Genomic DNA, 16,723 nt, shown 5'->3' with positions numbered 1-16,723 from the left:
GGAGCCCGATGTGGGATTGGATCCCGGGTCTCCAGGATCGCGCCCTGGGCCAAAGGCAGGCGCCAAACCGCTGCGTCACCCAGGGATCCCTACACACGTTCTTTTATCTACTTTTATTTTTTTTTTTTTGCTCACCTATACGGTGACGTAGTGGAAAAACAAAGACTCGGGAGCCAGAGAAACGTGACCTCTGGCTGCTGACATCATGTTAAGACCATTTAGTCATTCGTTGACCAAACACGTATTGAGCACCAACTATGTGCCAGGCACTCCCAGCACTGGGGACGTAGCAGGGGGGAAACAATTCGCCCTCACAGAGCTGACGTCATATTGACCATGAGTGTTGGAGACAGACACGCCCAGGCTCAAGGCTGTCCCTCCAACCTGGGACGTGCTGCCCCGCGCAGGGTCCTTCAGCATCTGCCATCCTAACGGTCCCCCGCAGCAGGGAGATGTAGGACGTGCCTCATGAGGGCCAGCGGGCAGCGAGCTACGGGATGCTCCTGGAAGAGCTCTCAGCGAAGTGCCTGGCACGCAGGAGCGTCCGACGCACTCGGCTCACTACCGTCACCCGGGCAGTCTGGGTCTCCACTCCATAAACAACTGTCAACAGAAATGAATGAGCTTGTCTGGCCCTGGGGGGCGGGGGAAGCTAACTGTTAAGTAGTCCAATTATTTATTGCCACCAGCGACGACAAGGACCGTGGCAGCCTGGAAGCTTATGACGCGGCCTGGAAGGTGGGGAAAGAAGGCAAAGCACAAGACAACAGGCTACTCTGGACGACAGCAGGGCAGCGACGACGCGCAGGAAGCGGGAGGAGCGTGAAGCAGCGAGGGAAAAAGGGAAGAAAGATCTGTCTGGACGAATGTTTATTTTTGTTTATGTCCAAATACGGATTTGGGTGGTGACTGTCCCTCTGAAGCAAGGTGGGCTCTCCAGGCAGCTCCGGGGGCAGCGTCCAAGCGCTTCCAGCACGGGCACCGCGTGGGTGCTGCGTCTGTAAAGGCAATGGGACGCCCTGCCCGGCAAGGGCCCGACGCAACTCCTCTGACCTCATGACACACAGCGGGGACCCGTCCGTGACCTCCCACCGTCACGGAGAGAATAGAGGGCAAAACAGACAGGACTGGGGCAGCGTTATGAGCACTCCTTGGAGGTCAATGCTCATTTTGGTGCCACGTTACCAGCGTGACCCGGCTCAGAAAGCTCCACGTACAAGGGCCAGGGCATCTATGGCATCTGAGAGGCCAGCTCCTCACCGTTAGTGAAGATCATAATCCGGCGGCGGAAATAAGAATCATCATAAAGGGATTCCTGGGGGGCTCCCCCCAGTTGGTGAAGCGTCTGCCTTTGGCTCAGGTCATGATCGCAGGGTCCTGGGATCGAGTCCTGCGTCGGGCTCTCTGCTCAGCAGGGCATCTGCTTCTCTCTCCCCCTTTGCCCCTCCCTGACTTCCACTCTTGCTCTCTCTCTCTCTCTCACGCTCCCAAATAATTAAAAAAATAAAATAAATACAGTAAATAAATTTTAGTGCACGTGATAGGTTTTAAACAACAGTTGCTCGTCAGCAGGGCTGCCCTGTGTGCAGCGACAGCGACAAGAGGCATCATGGCTCAGGGTAATGGGGCAGCCCGTGTGACAGGCCCCTGGAAGCCACACGCTGCCGCTAACGTGTTCTTTCCGCACAGTGAGACACTCGCCTCCATCAAAGGTGCTCTGGGCCACGCCGGGAGGAGTAAGACTTGACCTTAAAAGGCCAGCAAGTCAGGCTGATCGAGGAGACACTGGCCGCACTCAGGCATGACCGGCCTGGACTGCCTTGTTCCGAGGGGTGCACCTGCCTGTGACATCCGCGGTCACACAGAAGCACGGTCTGCAGGGGGCCGCCTCCCCGGGGGAACGCGGAGTCAGGTGCTCCAGGAGCCTGGTGACCCCTGGCCGAGAAGCGGCCTCTGCACTGGGCCACCTCGGGGGAGGCAGGCATGGCCTCCCTGGGGGGTGCAGCCAGGCCGGGGCCGAGGCCTGCAGGGGGCCAGCAGCCACAGGTCCCCGGGGGCTCTGTACTTCACTTCCCTCCCTCACCGAGGAGCTGCAAAGGAGAAATGTAGGAATTGGCAAGTTGACGATACACCAGGAAACTCTTAAACCACCACCAGTAAATCCCTGGATCCCACGGGCGGCGAGAAGCCCCCGAGGCTCTCTGGGAAGGGCAAATGCAAAGCCGAGAAGGGGCACACGTCAGGGCAGCATGTGCTCGGGACCCCGGCCTACCTCGTGGGAGTGAGGTGAGGAAAGGAGCTGCCACCGGGGCAGGGGGTGACACATGGCCTGACGGCGATGCTGGGCTGCTCGGTCCTAGCCACGCATCTGCAGAATTTCTACTGAGCCTGCTGGACAAGAAGAGCGCTAGAAGCCCAAACCCATCAAGCTGGGACTCAAGGGGCACCCAGGGGGGCCCAGTCAGTGAAGTATCTGCCTTCGGCTCAGATCATGATCCAGGGTCCTGGGATCGAGTCTGGCTCCCTGCTCAGCGGGGTGTCTGCTTCTCCCTCTGCCTCTGCCTCTACCCCCCTGCTGTGCGCTCTCTGTCTCTCTCTTAAATGAATAAATAAAATCTTTTTTTTAAAAAAGAGAAGTGACTGAAAACACGTATTTTGCATAAACCTTTCCCGGTACCTACACTACCTCAGACGCTGGGCTAAACGTGGGAGACAGAGGTGGGCAACGCACAGGCCCTCCCCCGGGGCGCTCCACTGTGGCCCAGGAACAGACACACAGTCACCTTCCAGGCCAGGCCCCCTCAGGAAAGCCCACAGGAAAAAAAGTCATGCAGCCAGAGGCAGGGACACTTTAGCCAGGGAGGGAGACACAGATGGCCGCACGGGGGGTTCTGGCGAAGAAAAGGGTTCCTGGATTCGTAGAACCGACAGGGCGCCCCAGGCTGCAGCCAGCCGGGACCCCAGAGCACACGCGGATGCTCCCTGAGGTCAGATGCCAGGAGGGGTGGGGGCCGGTGGTCAAGGTCGGTGCCTTGTGTGACCCGGAGACATGAAGGACCCTGTGGGGTGCACGTCCTTCCAGGCTGGGCCACCTTCCTTTCTTTCTAGAACCAAAGGGCCCTCATGGGCTTCTGGCACCCATGATTCTGTTAAACACAATGGGTCATCGGCAGACAAAACATTAACCAAGCCTGGCCTGGGGTGGCACAGAGGTGGCACAGAGATGCTGACAAGCTTGTCTCCTCCCCCTGGCATTCGGCGGCTGCAGGAGGGCACCCAGAAATGACAGGGCCATGGAGATGGGCCTGCCCGCGTGCCCGCCGGCATCCCTCCCCCGCTCCTGTCAGGCGAGAGGAGGGAAGGGATCATGTCATTCTTCCCCATCCCACTATCAATCAAGGACTTGAGCATTTGCTGGAAAAGGAGTATCGCTCTAGTGGGGCACCCAGGGGGCTCAGTGGTGGAGCCTTTACCCTCGGCCCAGGGTGTGACCCCGGGGTCCCGGGATCGAGTCCCAGGTCGGGCTCCCTGCATGGAGCCTGCTTCTCCCTCTGCCTGGGTCTCTGCCTCTCTCTTTGTGTGTGTCTCTCATGAATAAATAAAACTTTTTTTAAAAAAAATATTGAGATGGGAATATCAGCCTGGATTAGCTGGCAAGTCCATGTAACCACAAGGGTCTTTCTAAGAGGGGGGCAGGAGGACTAGACAGAGAGGGAGAGGGAGGTGGAAGATGCTTCGCTGTTGGCTTTGAAGGTAGGGGATGGGACCAGAAGCCAAGGAATGTGGGCAGCTTCGAGATGCTAGAAGAGACAAGAAAACAGATTCTCCCCTAGAACCTCCAGAAGGAACGCAGCCCTGCCAACGCCTTGGTCTTAGGACCTCTGACCTCCAGAACCGTCAGACAGGAGGAGTGTGAGGTATCAAGCCACAGTATGGCTAAGGAATCTGTGTGGGGTCGTAGAGCCAGCAATCCCGGACCAGGACACAGGCGGGCCGTACGTCTCCAGGACCTAAAGAAGAAACAGGTCTGGCTCCTCGCTGGTTTGGAAGGAGTCTGCACAACCTAAAACCTTCCAGAATAGCTCAGAAGGTGGGCTCTGAGTCACACGAGGGCTCCCCCGGCCTCCTGCTCCTTCTGCCAAGGCAGATTCTAGACAAAACGGCATCAAGGACTTGCTTGAGGTGCACACACTGCCACCATGTCGCACCGGGTAAGGCAAAGTCAGGATCGCCCCTCGCTTTAGAGTCCCTGCAATCATCCCTAGGACTGGACAATTCAAGAGACCTGGAGCCCCAGCAAGGCAGGCCCTCAATAGTGCACGAGCCCAAAGTCCAGGGCTGGTTCAAACCATCCCTAAGGCAGGACTCCGATCACAAAAAACTCCCAAACCGTAGCAGGCATTCTGGCATCTGGTTAATTTGTGGTTATCACTAGTATTTTCATAACAGCTCCTGATTATGGGTCCGGCACTGTGTTCCACATGGATTGTGCTGTTATGAGAGAATGTGACGATCCACCCCCGTGATAAAGACAACGGATGCCTGGAGATAGAGGGAGGTTACGTGACCTGTGCTAGCACACTCACCCAGCGGGAGCCGAGCTCTCCTCGTTCCAAAGTCCCCACTTTAACCACTGCTCCAACAAAATCGGTCATTAAAAAGCAAAGTGGTAGGGGACAAGAGGTGTGCTTACAAGTACTCCATTTGTACCCAACCACTTCAATGCAAGCCGAGCACACTACTTCCCAAAGCTGGCTGCGTATCAAAAGATACGCAACCGGCTGGAGCACTTCAAAAACATACACCTTTCAGGCCCAGCTCCTGATTTAGGGAACTAAATCCTGATTTAGGAACTCCAGGGACAGGCCTGGAAGTAGTTATTTTCGACAGGCTGCCTCAGGTCTCTGGATGCCGCCCGCCCACAGCTGCGTTCAAGGGGCCCTCACCCAACGGGGCGCAGGTTCTCCCTCTGCTGCACCAGCCTGGCCCAGAGAGGACCGTGCTGCCTAAATGCCCAGAGAGAGGCCACACGTGGAGATCCCGGGCTGACATCCCACAGGTTCCTGGAGGCGGTTCTAGAGCCTCCTTGTTAAGAACTATGAAGAGCAGACCTCCACTTATCCAGAGCAGAGGGCTACTGAGTGAATTTGAAGAGTCGGCCTCAAAACACAGCCCAGAGCACTCTCAGCAAGTAGTACCAGGGGGAAGCCGTGGTCATAACACAGTCACACTGGAGAAAAGAAGAAGGAGGGGCTTATCTCCAAAGCAGTCAGGGCCAGGAACTTCCACGACAGAAGCTGGTGCACAGGTCACCTGAACAGAGCACCTCCCATACTGTGGCTTTATCTGGGGACATTGCCTTGTCCCCAGGGCGGAGTGGGTAGGAGCTCAGTCCTAAGCCATGTCAACCAGCTGCCTCACCACAGGCAAACCAATCGAGCCCCATAAACCCTGGTCCCCTCACCTGTAACAGAGGTAAGGGTTGCACGAGAATCCACCTCCTGATCCATGGGGAGCACCTGGCCTAGCCCCAGGAAAGGCTCCAAGCCGTGCACTTTCCACGGGCATCTGTGGCTATGCGCGAGCTCCGGAGCACGGACTCCTTCACCTGCGTGGCCTTGGCCCTCGTGCCCTGCTCCACCGCGTCCCAGGAGGGCCCAGGCTGGAAGGCCTCTTGGAGAGACTGAAGCCTTGGCTGGAGGGACAACTGAATAGTCCGAAGAAGCCTCGGCCTCAGAGAGTGTACGGTCTAGTGAGGATGGAAATCACAGACCCCGTGAGCATCGGAACACGTTATGACCTTGGTCTTCCCGCCGTCGGTGCTGGGAGGGAAACTGGAGGGCTCAGAATGAGCGGCTGGGGAATCCTCCCGGAGAGGTGACGCGGGGTACAGGACAGAGGGAGGGTGAACCAGGAGGAAGACGGGGAACTGCAGGAGGCACGGCTGCCGGCGGGACACTCTGCTTTCCACCCCGACTGCTGCAGCCCCAGCCTGCACACGGACAGCATGTGCAAGGCTGGAACCGGCCTGCGCAGCTCTGTGAGGCCAAGGTCTGAACACAGTCGCCTACCCCACGTGCCGTCGGAGCCGAGCACACCTGGGCGTGCTTTCAGCTGGCCAGAGCCGACGAGCCGGGCATTGATTAAAGACCCTGCCTGTACCCAGTGTAGCTGAGGGGCCAGGAATTACACCTCAGCCTGTTGGGGCCTTCGGGGAGCTCGCTGGGGCACAGCGTTTCCTCAGACTGCTCAGTTAGCGATTGCACAGAAGAACAGAAAATCCAGAAATAATCAGAACCCTAAAATAATCAAAGGCAAACACAGTCAATGGCCCTTCTGTCCAAAGATCCAATTCACAAGCCTGACTGTGACTTTTCAGTGAGGACTTCAAAAGCTCCAGAGGCCAGCCCTGAGGCGTCTCGGCCAAGGGGAAGTTCAAAACACCTGAAGATAACTACTCATCTCCCACAGTCCCACCGCTTGGCTCATGGGGCCATCATGCCACCATCAACAGGTACTCATGAGGTACCTGTATCAGATAAACCAATCCACTCCTGGCGCTTTGTTGGGCAATTGCGTTACAGGGAACGTATTTCCCAATTAAGCAACAGGTCTGCCTTGTTGTGGTCGCTGTTCTATTTTAGGCAAGACAATATGCATTTCCTGGTTTTAGTCAAAGAAAAGAAATCACCTAATCATCATGGGATCCACTTGCCCCATACTTATGACTTAAGGTTGCGTTCTCTAGTTCAAAGAGCACTGTCTCTGGAGTCAGACTGGCTGGGCCACTACTCTTTGCCTCAAAGCAGTTTCTTTCTGTATCACCCAGTAAAATGAGGGTGTTCACCTAGAACACAGGTTCCAGAATGCAAGGGCCTTGGAATCCACCAGGAAGTAAGTTTAAAATGCAAACTCTCCAGATCCCGGGTTCACACAGGACGTTGACATCCTTCCAGTGCTGGCGTCCCGTGACTTTCTGAAATTAGGTTGAGCACGTGAAAACAGAACCACTTCCCTTCTAAAGATGGGTTTCCTAATTTCAATTCCCTTTTGGAGCAAGTGCAGGGCAGGGGTAGCTCAACACTTGACAGAGAAGTTGGCTTAACACCGAGAAGCACACACAGACGCTCCACAGGCCACTAAGAGCTTTCCACACTGACTGACTGGTAGGACATTGGCCAGACAGGCAAATGATTGTCTACACCAGTGCATTCTTTACTGAGTCCAAAAACCCTCTACAAATGTGTGTCATACGTGTGTACACAGGGTTCTGTTCTATTTTACTACAGAGAAGGTGTATGGGGCTGCCTGGGGGGGCTCAGTCAGTGAAGCATCTGCCTTTGGCTCAGGTCATGAGCTCGGGGTCCTAGGGTCCTGTGCGTTCCCCATTCCGAGGACCAAGGGTATCCATGGCCCCACAGCACGCATGCCTGCCAACCACCACCACCACCACCACCACCACCAAAGACTTTAGACTAGAAGCCACAGGACCCAAGTGAGCAAGACTAAAAGGGAGTTATGGGATCATCCAGCCAATCAACTGTTTCTGCTGGTGAAGAATCCAAGATGCAGAGGCAAAAGCACCAGCGCCTCTGCCAGCTGACACAGACCTAGCGCTGAACTCATGACCCCTTCCTGCCACCAGGGAGCCAACTGAGACCGGTGCTCACTTTCCTCTCCTGGCAGGGCACAGCGCTCCAGCTGCAGGAGTGGTGCTGCCCACCCGCATGGTGGGCGGCCCTTACTATCTATCAGCTCTAATGCTGCGTGAGACCCAAGCCTGGGGGCACATCCACAGAACAGAGGGGGTGCATTGTCTAGGCCTGTTTTCATGGAGCTTCTTTTAGCAGAGATTCACATTACTAATTGGTCAACTAACCTTAAGAGATATGATATCAGTGCAGTCTTTTTTTATATGGGATCTGAAAGCAAAGGGTTTACTAAAAAAAAACAAAAAACAAACAAAGAAACAAACAGCAAGGAAAGTACGATCCTATGTTCACTCGGGAATAAGTATACATTTTTGTGTGTTTTGAGCAGAAAAAAAAAATAGAAGCCCTCAGCATAGCTCACTACTCATTTTTTGCAACATACTTACAAGAAGGAAGCTTAATGAGGGATCCCTGGGTGGCTCAGCAGTTTAGCGCCTGCCTTTGACCCAGGGCGCGATCCTGGAGACCCAGGATCGAGTCCCACGTCGGGCTCCCGGTGCATGGAACCTGCTTCTCCCTCTGCCTGTGTCTCTGCCCCTCTCTCTCTCTCTGTGTGTGACTATCATAAATAAATAAAAATTAAAAAAAAAAAAGATTCAAAGGTCAGTTTTGTTGGAGGACGTGCTGAAATCTCTGCTCTCTTTGTCATAAGGAAGCACCTTATTAATGAAAGGTTTTGAGGATTACGTAGATAGCTTTTGCTGTTTGAAAATTAAATTGTTGAATAGGCAATGTATTCACATAGTTCAAAACTTAAAGGAAATAAAAAGCCATACAGTGAAATCCCTCCCTGCTGTCTCGTTGTTGGACTCCCCCAGGTGTGTATGTATCCTTCCCAAATCTCTGATTTCTTCACCTCTAAAAAAATATCTTTAGAAACAGATATGAACATAATTATTATTTTTCCCTGCTTCCATTTTAATACAAAAGGTGGACTGTAACACACATTCTTTTGATTCTTGAATTTTTTACTTAATATCTTGGAAATCTTTCCATAAAATACATAGAATACTTCACTGTTCTTTTTTTTTTTTTAAGTTTTTATTTATTTATTCATGAGAGACACAGAGAGGGAGGCAGAGACCCAGGCAGAGGGAGAAGCAGGCTCCATGCAGGGGAGCCCGACGCGGGACTCGATCCCGGGACCCCGGGGTCACGCCCTGAGCCGAAGGCAGACGCCCAACCCCGGAGCCCCCCAGGCGTCCCTTCACTGTTCGAGTCTATAGAATCGCACAGCTATACATGCTTAGCTATACCATGACTTACTTGACAGATGCCCTAATAATGGGCATTTGGGCTGTTTCTAGTCTTCCGGTAGAAGACAAATACTTCAGTTGTACATAACCTTGTATGTGTGCAAGTTTGTTTGTAAGATTCATTTCCAGAAATAGAATTTTTGAGTCGGAGGATGTTGAATACATTTGTGATTTTGACAGATGCTGTTAAATTGCTTGTCGTGTGGTCTTGTTCCACTCTCGCTAGTAATACATGAAAGTCCTTAAAGCTTTGAAGATAGGTATGTATCTTCCCATAGCAAAACTGTGGTTTCTGATTCAGATTAATGAATTTCTAGACAGACTACTTGAAATTGTTAAACATGTATCAGACTAAGGATCTGATCCCAATTCAGTCATTTCTCCAGACGTGACTGAACAACATATGCTCTAACATTTTCTGTTTGTAACGCTTTTAGTACTTTTTAGTACTTTTAGTACTTTTAGTACTTTGACCTAAAAATAACATTTCAATGCTTTGAAGTTAAAACTCAACTTGGTCACTGATACCAAAACCAGCCAAATACCAGCAGTGCAAGTACTTCGCAGAGCCCTGCTCTCTCACCAGAGAAAAGGCCCATACCTTCAGAACGGCCGTTTCTCCCGTGAGGGATTCGGTGGAGGCAAAGAATATATCCATCTTCCGTCTCGATGAAGTGCTCCTCACTAGGGAATCCCCAGTGAGAGATAATTTCACTCTAGAGAGAAAAAGAATATTGGAAAGTCTGTGGACAGAAGCTGACACGCTCTCCCACCTGAACAGGTTGAGGGGAAGACAAAGTGTGGGCATTCTTCAGGCTTTAAGCCATCGATTGTCCCTGAACTCCTACTGTGCTCTCTCCAGAAGCACCTCCCGAACAGGGGGGAGCCTCCGCACGTTTTATCCATGTGTTCTGCTCACAGGTGTTTGATTAACCTTGGTTTCAACATTCTAGCATGTTCTACACCAAACGTGTCTAATTCACCACGGCTTTCGACCTCTCTGTTTCCATCTTGGCTCCACAGGGAGACACACACTTCTTTCTTTTCTAAATATGTCAGCTAATACAGCCATCTACCACTACCCTTATTTTAAGAGGGCCTGTCCTGGGAAACAAAGTATCTCATTAACCCATTTTTATCAATGACCTAATAAAATAATGCTAACAAGAGACAGTAATAAAATACACGATAGTAAGGTGGAGCTGAAGAATAAGAGATGAAAAATAGGAAGTTATGATCAAATTCACTTCTCCATAAGGAACAACCCATGGAGCCAACTGTCAATCAGGAGCTCAGTGGGTGTGGATAATTCAAGCATCTCGATTTAATGTAAGTGCTCACTATCCTCTCTATCACAAGTATTTGAAAGAATTTATTGCGTCATTTTTACAGAATAAAAATTTTAGAGGAGGGAGAGGAATGAAAGAAAAAATTGGGGACGAGAAATAACACTTGGCCTTAAGACCCTGATATATCAGGTTATATTCTCTTGACTCACTATGGATTTATCTGCCTCTGAGCTTGCCTGGATTCTTCACTGAGGTCACTGCATCATCTGCTTCAAAGTAGCTATTCTTGGGGCGCCTGGGTGGCTCAGTTAAGTGTCCAACTCTTGATTCAAGCTCAGGGCATGATTTCAGGGTCATGAGATCGAGCTCCGCATCAGGCTCCTTACAGTGCATGGAACCTGCTTAAGATTCTCTCTCTCCTTCTCCCTATGCTCCTCCCCACCATGCTTGTTCTTTAAAAAAACATAATAATAATAAAAAAATAAAGTATTTTCTTTAGTCACTTGTATTTTCCCAATATTTTATGTCTAAGTGAGGTATTTCCAGATTTTACTGTTTACTTAAGATTAATAACTCTGAACTGTGTCAATTACTCAACAAATTATATTTGCTTATTTGGTCTAACAATTTTTTTTTCAGATATGTTGATCTTTGTCTTGAACTGTATTCCCTGGGCATTGCTAATCACACTCCTTGTCCAGTGTATTATAAAAGTAGCACTTGGTAGCACATTCTTGCAAAGTTTTGATACATTTTTATCATTCTTTCAATAAATGCAGTGAGACTTAAAGATGAAATGAATTTATAAAAATGTCATTTATCCCATCAAGAAGCATGTAGTTTTACCAGTTAAGTGCAATTCATGAAACGCACATTACCTGGTGGGAAAGGCAGCAAACGAAATCTAAGGTTCAGAGAACATGAAAAGCACAATGACATATAAAGAGATTAGTCTGTAGCTTCATGTAGCCCACATAACTGAATCACAGAAAATAGTGCACATCTGTCATTGCTGCATTTTAAAAGCCTCTTTGAGACTCTGAGAAACTTACCACGTTCATCTTCGTTTCAGGATCCAAGGATGCCAGCTTCCCTTTGAGGGCCTCAGAACGCAGGGTCCCAAGGACCAAACAGATCACCAATCCCAGGAGCTGCATTTTCATTCTGCACAAAATAGTCTGCAGTTATTTGTCTGAATTTCACTACACAGCTTATGTTGGTAGATTAATGCTTCCATAAAAAGTTCTGAACCAGGTTTAGGGCAGGTAAACATCAGGTTAAGGGCAAATACGATACAAAAGACTCCAGCCATATAGGGAAACCAAAAAATAAGGAATCACTTTTTTACTAGGAAACTCCCCCACCTGCCTTCACCAGTTAACATGTGACCTTCGGAGCCCAGCACACCCACTCACTCTCTCACCACAAGGTTCAACCAGTTGTTCCTAAGAAATAACAGAAGAGGGGACTTAGAAGACAATAGGCTGAAAATAGGGAAGAGCCACAGAATTCCAGCGCCTGTTAGCCTCCCACCTTTTCCCTTCTAATTGTGATTTAAACATTTTCAAGTCCAGTATCAGTTCTGCCTTCTACTGTTTCTGTTCCCACACAAAATTACACGTCAGGATTCAAATTTGTCACTCAAATATTATGCTAAGTGAAATAAGCAAGACTGAGAAAGACAAATACCGTATGATGCCACCTGTATGTGCAATCTAAAAAAAAAGAAGAAGAAGAAGAAGAATACACAAAAATCAGAAACAAACCCATAAATGCAGAGAACTGATGGCATAGGGGTAGGGGGTGGGCAAAATGGGTGAAGGGCAGTGGGAGCTACAGGCTTGTAGTTATGGGAGGAATAGGTCTCGGGAATGAAAGGCACAGCACAGGGGATAGAGCCGATGGTTTTGGAAGAGAGTTACATGGTTCTAGATGGTAGCTACACTCTGAGTACAGCATGAAGTCCAAAGGTGTTGAACCACTATGTTGTGTACCTGAAGCTAATGTAACATTGTGTCAACACTGTGTCAACTACACATTATAATGTATGATAATATGTTTTTAAAAGTAAATAAAACAGATATGTCATCCAAGGAAAAGACTGGAATGAACGAGAGCCTGGAAGAGAAACAGGATAGAAGACCAATCCCTCTCCCCTGCTGAGACCTTGCAACCACCCACAAAGATGATCTAGTTCCCACCAGGGATGGTGCAAAATCACAGCACAGCAAAGACCTTGGGGCTGAATGTTAAATGCAAAGTGAAGAGAGTCCCCCCAGGAACCTGGATGGTTAGAGGCAAAACTGGAGCTGCAGCCAAAGCGTCCTTCGCTTTTAAAAATATATTCACTCAAAAAAAAGGTGTGTGCATGTATATCCATACAAAGACTTGTACAAACATGTTTATAAGAGCCTGTGTAAAATACACAAAAACTAGAAAAACCCAAATGCCCCAAATGGGTGGATATATATATATATATACACACACACACACACACATATATATGAATATATCTACTACTCAGCAATAAAAGGAGTGAACACACAATAGCATGGATGAATCTCAAAACAATTATGTGAATGAAAGCCAGACCTAAAAAAAAAAAAAAAAGAAGGAATAAATACATATGATTCCATTTATATAAAACTCTGGAAAATGCAACATAATCTCTATTGATGGAAAGCAGATCTCCGCTGCCTGAGAAGAAAAGGAGCGAGAAGAAAGGATTACAAGGGGCTACAAGGAATGTTTTGAGGGAGCTGGACAGGTTCACTATGCTGAATTTACCAAGGGTTTCATGGGAGCACACGTACGGCAAAAGTTATGGAACCGTTGGTTTAAAGTGTCGCCGTTGTACATCCATACACTAGGGCGGTTTATCTGAGTATTCCACCAACCTTAGAGACGTTCTCTAGAGACTGTCGTGCAAATCCTGCCAGTGCAAGTCCTGTTGATGCTGCAGTTACTTCTCTAAGCCACGGAGCACACTGTGCATCCAGAAAGAAAGGAATGTAACCTTGAGTCTGCACTGGCAGAGAGGCTCCCTTGGCAATTACCCACAACTGTTTTATTGTGGTGGTTGGGAAGGCCACCTCCCAGGCCACCTTTTATCATAAATTCAACCACCCCAAAGTCCATTTTTTTTTTTTTTTACTAGGGAGCAGGGAAGAGATTGAAAGGAAGAAAGAAAGGTTATGTCCACAACTAAAGAATTCCGTGGCAGCAGACGCCTTCCACCAGATGCTAACCTACAGAGCCCGGAGCATCTGCAGAGAAGCTGCAGGAGGGTAACAGCTAAGGGCTCTCAACTGCACGCGTCCCTCTGCTCACTTTTCCTGCCATCCCATTAAGCCAGCTTTTCAACCAAGTAGTCAACTGGTCCTGGGAAGGATGATGACTGAGAAGTTTAGAGCAAGACAAAGCTCCCTTCCAGGCTGGATTCTGTTTGTTTTTCCGGGTTTTCTTAGCAACTTTAATCTCCCTTCTTTCTACACCGTAACAGGCGAGCAAGGCTCTGCCCTGTTTCACCCCGGCCCTCCCTCGGCGGCATCTGAGTCACTTAGAACCCCTGGATCTTCGGGGGCGCCCTGGACACAGCAGGTGCGCGGCGCAGGTGCTGGAACACGAGACAGGGGTCGGCCCCAAGGTCCCAGGTAACGGTGTGGTCAGGACCCAGTCCACCGCCCGGCAGTAGCTCGGCTCCGTTTACACTCGCTGCGCCCACGCCCGGCTTCCCTCCCACCTGGGCCGACACCTGGGCGAGCACCGTTAGATCCCGGCCGGCCCGGGGCGCAGAGATTCAGCTCGGGCGGGGGGCGCCCCCAGGGCCAGGGCCAGGGCAATACGGAGCCCCACAGCCCGCAGCCCTCACCCCCGGCGCCCCGCACCCCCGGCGCCCCAGGGCACGCACCCCCAGGCGCCCCGCAGCACTCACCCCTGGCGCCCCAGGGCACGCACCCCCCGGCGCCCCAGGGCACACACACCCCAGCCCCGCAGCCAGCAACCCCCTGCACCCCGGAGCACTCACCCCCGGCGCCCCAGGGCACTCACCCCTGGCGCCCCGCAGCCCGCACCCCCCGGCGCCCCAGGGCACGCACCCCCAGGCGCCCCGCAGCACTCACCCCCGGCTCCCCAGGGCACACAAACCCCAGCCCCGCAGCCAGCACCCCCCTGCAGCCCGGAGCACTCACCCCCGGCGCCCCAGGGCACGCACCCTACCCCCCCGGGAACCCCGCAGCCCGCACCCGCAGCGCCCCAGGGCACGCACCTCGCAGCCCGCAGCACTCACCCCCGGCGCCCCAGGGCACGCACCCCAGCCCCGCAGCCAGCACCCCCCTGCAGCCCGGAGCACTCACCCCCGGCTCCTCAGGGCACACACACCCCAGCCCCGCAGCCAGCACCCCCCTGCAGCCCGGAGCACTCACCCCCGGCGCCCCAGGGCACGCACCCTACCCCCCGGGAACCCCGCAGCCCGCACCCGCAGCGCCCCAGGGCACGCACCTCGCAGCCCGCAGCACTCACCCCCGGCGCCCCAGGGCACGCACCCCAGCCCCGCAGCCAGCACCCCCCTGCAGCCCGGAGCACTCACCCCCGGCTCCTCAGGGCACACACACCCCAGCCCCGCAGCCAGCACCCCCCTGCAGCCCGGAGCACTCACCCCCGGCGCCCCAGGGCACGCACCCTACCCCCCGGGAACCCCGCAGCCCGCACCCGCAGCGCCCCAGGGCACGCACCTCGCAGCCCGCAGCACTCACCCCCGGCGCCCCAGGGCACGCACCCCAGCCCCGCAGCCAGCACCCCCCTGCAGCCCGGAGCACTCACCCGCGTCGCCCCAGGGCACGCACCCGCAGCGCCCCAGGGCACGCACCCCGCAGCCCTCACCCCCGGCGCCCCAGGGCACGCACCCCAGCCCCGCAGCCAGCACCCCCCTGCAGCCCGGAGCACTCACCCCCGGCTCCTCAGGGCACACACACCCCAGCCCCGCAGCCAGCACCCCCCTGCAGCCCGGAGCACTCACCCGCGTCGCCCCAGGGCACGCACCCGCAGCGCCCCAGGGCACGCACCCCGCAGCCCTCACCCCCGGCGCCCCAGGGCACGCACCCCAGCCCCGCAGCCAGCACCCCCCTGCAGCCCGGAGCACTCACCCCCGGCTCCTCAGGGCACACACACCCCAGCCCCGCAGCCAGCACCCCCCTGCAGCCCGGAGCACTCACCCGCGTCGCCCCAGGGCACGCACCCTCCCCCCCGGGAACCCCGCAGCCCGCACCCCCGGCGCCCCAGGGCACGCACCTCGCAGCCCGCAGCACTCACCCGCGTCGCCCCAGGGCACGCACCCTCCCCCCCGAGAACCCCGCAGCCCGCACCCCCGGCGCCCCAGGGCACGCACCCCAGCCCCGCAGCCCGCACCCTCTGCACCCCGGAGCACTCACCCCTCCGCGCCCCGCAGCCCGCCGCGGCCGCAAGGCCTCTTGAGCGGAGCCCGAGGGCGGGTCCCGGGACGCAGGGGGCCGGTTCCCCCCCACCAGCCACGCGCGCCGCCAATCGCAGCGGCCGCCGCCGGGAAGTGCCGCCGAGACCCCGCCCCGCCCAGGCCGGCTCGGAGCATGCGCCGCGGACGGCGGGGTGGGGGGAGGGGAGGGGAGGGGAGGGGAGGGGAGGGGAGGGGAGGGGAGGGGAGGGGAGGGGAGGGGCGGGGGAGGGGCTCAGGCTCCGCCTCCAGCCCCGCCGCGCCCCCGCCGCACCTGCTCCACCCGGGCCGCGCCCTCCGCACCCGCGCGGAAGAAGTGTGCTGTGCAAGGGCTCAGAGCAGCAAGGCCGCTTTGCATTTTGTTTTATCTCTAATATGCCCAGTATCAGGGCTTTTTATTCATAAATGCGCAGACTAGGGATGGGGGCATCTGAGTGGCTCCCGCGGCTGAGCGGCTGCCGTGGATCCTGTCCTGGGGTTGGGTCCCCGCGGGGAGCCTGCTTCTCCCTCTGCCTGCCCCTCTGTGTGGGTCTCATGATTAAGTAAATAAAATCTTTTTTTAAAAGAGAAAGAGGGCAGCCCCGGTTGCACAGCGGTTTAGCGCCGCCTGCAGCCTGGGGTGTGATCCTGGAGACCCAGGATCGAGTCCCTCATTGGGCTCCCTGCATGGGGCCTGCTTCTCCTTCTGCCCATGTCTCTGCCTCTCTCTCGCTCTCTCTGAATGAATAAATAAATAAATCTTAAAAAAAAATAAAAATAAAAAGAGAAAGAGAGAGGGATACCTGGGTGGCGCAGCGGTTTGGCGCCTGCCTTTGGCCCAGGGCGCGATCCTGGAGACCCCGGATCGAATCCCACATCGGGCTCCCGGTGCATGGAGCCTGCTTCTCCCTCTGCCTGTGTCTCTGCCTCTCTCTCTCTCTCTCTGTGACTATCATAAATAAATAAAAATTTAAAAAAAAAAAAAAAAGAGAGAAAGAGAGAGACTAAGGATCTAGAAGC

At 53.7% G+C, this 16,723-nt stretch overlaps 1 protein-coding gene across 3 annotated transcripts in view; it reads right to left on the bottom strand.

Moving 5' to 3' along the window:
- LIPA (lipase A, lysosomal acid type) overlaps nucleotides 1–15,823 on the bottom strand; it is a 28,235-nt gene extending 12,412 nt beyond the window's left edge. The window contains exons 1-5 of one of the 3 annotated variants that reach the window (XM_077874803.1): nucleotides 15,687–15,805; nucleotides 13,155–13,244; nucleotides 11,622–11,702; nucleotides 11,310–11,421; nucleotides 9,570–9,684 (exon numbers count right to left, since the gene is read on the bottom strand). In XM_077874803.1, the coding sequence (XP_077730929.1) occupies nucleotides 9,570–9,684; nucleotides 11,310–11,421; nucleotides 11,622–11,641 (247 nt within the window). In that variant the 5' untranslated portion in view covers nucleotides 11,642–11,702; nucleotides 13,155–13,244; nucleotides 15,687–15,805. Of the gene's footprint in view, nucleotides 1–9,569; nucleotides 9,685–11,309; nucleotides 11,422–11,621; nucleotides 11,703–13,154; nucleotides 13,245–15,686 lie in introns of all 3 variants that reach the window. The other 2 variants (XM_077874804.1, XM_077874805.1) reach the window with 2 other exon arrangements.
- Nucleotides 15,824–16,723: the final 900 nt, after the last annotated feature.

Source organism: Canis aureus, chromosome 27, assembly GCF_053574225.1.
Source record: "Canis aureus isolate CA01 chromosome 27, VMU_Caureus_v.1.0, whole genome shotgun sequence".
NCBI lineage: Eukaryota > Metazoa > Chordata > Mammalia > Carnivora > Canidae > Canis > Canis aureus.
The sequence above is the reverse complement of the archived record's forward strand: the minus strand, read 5'-3'. Positions and strand labels throughout refer to the sequence as shown.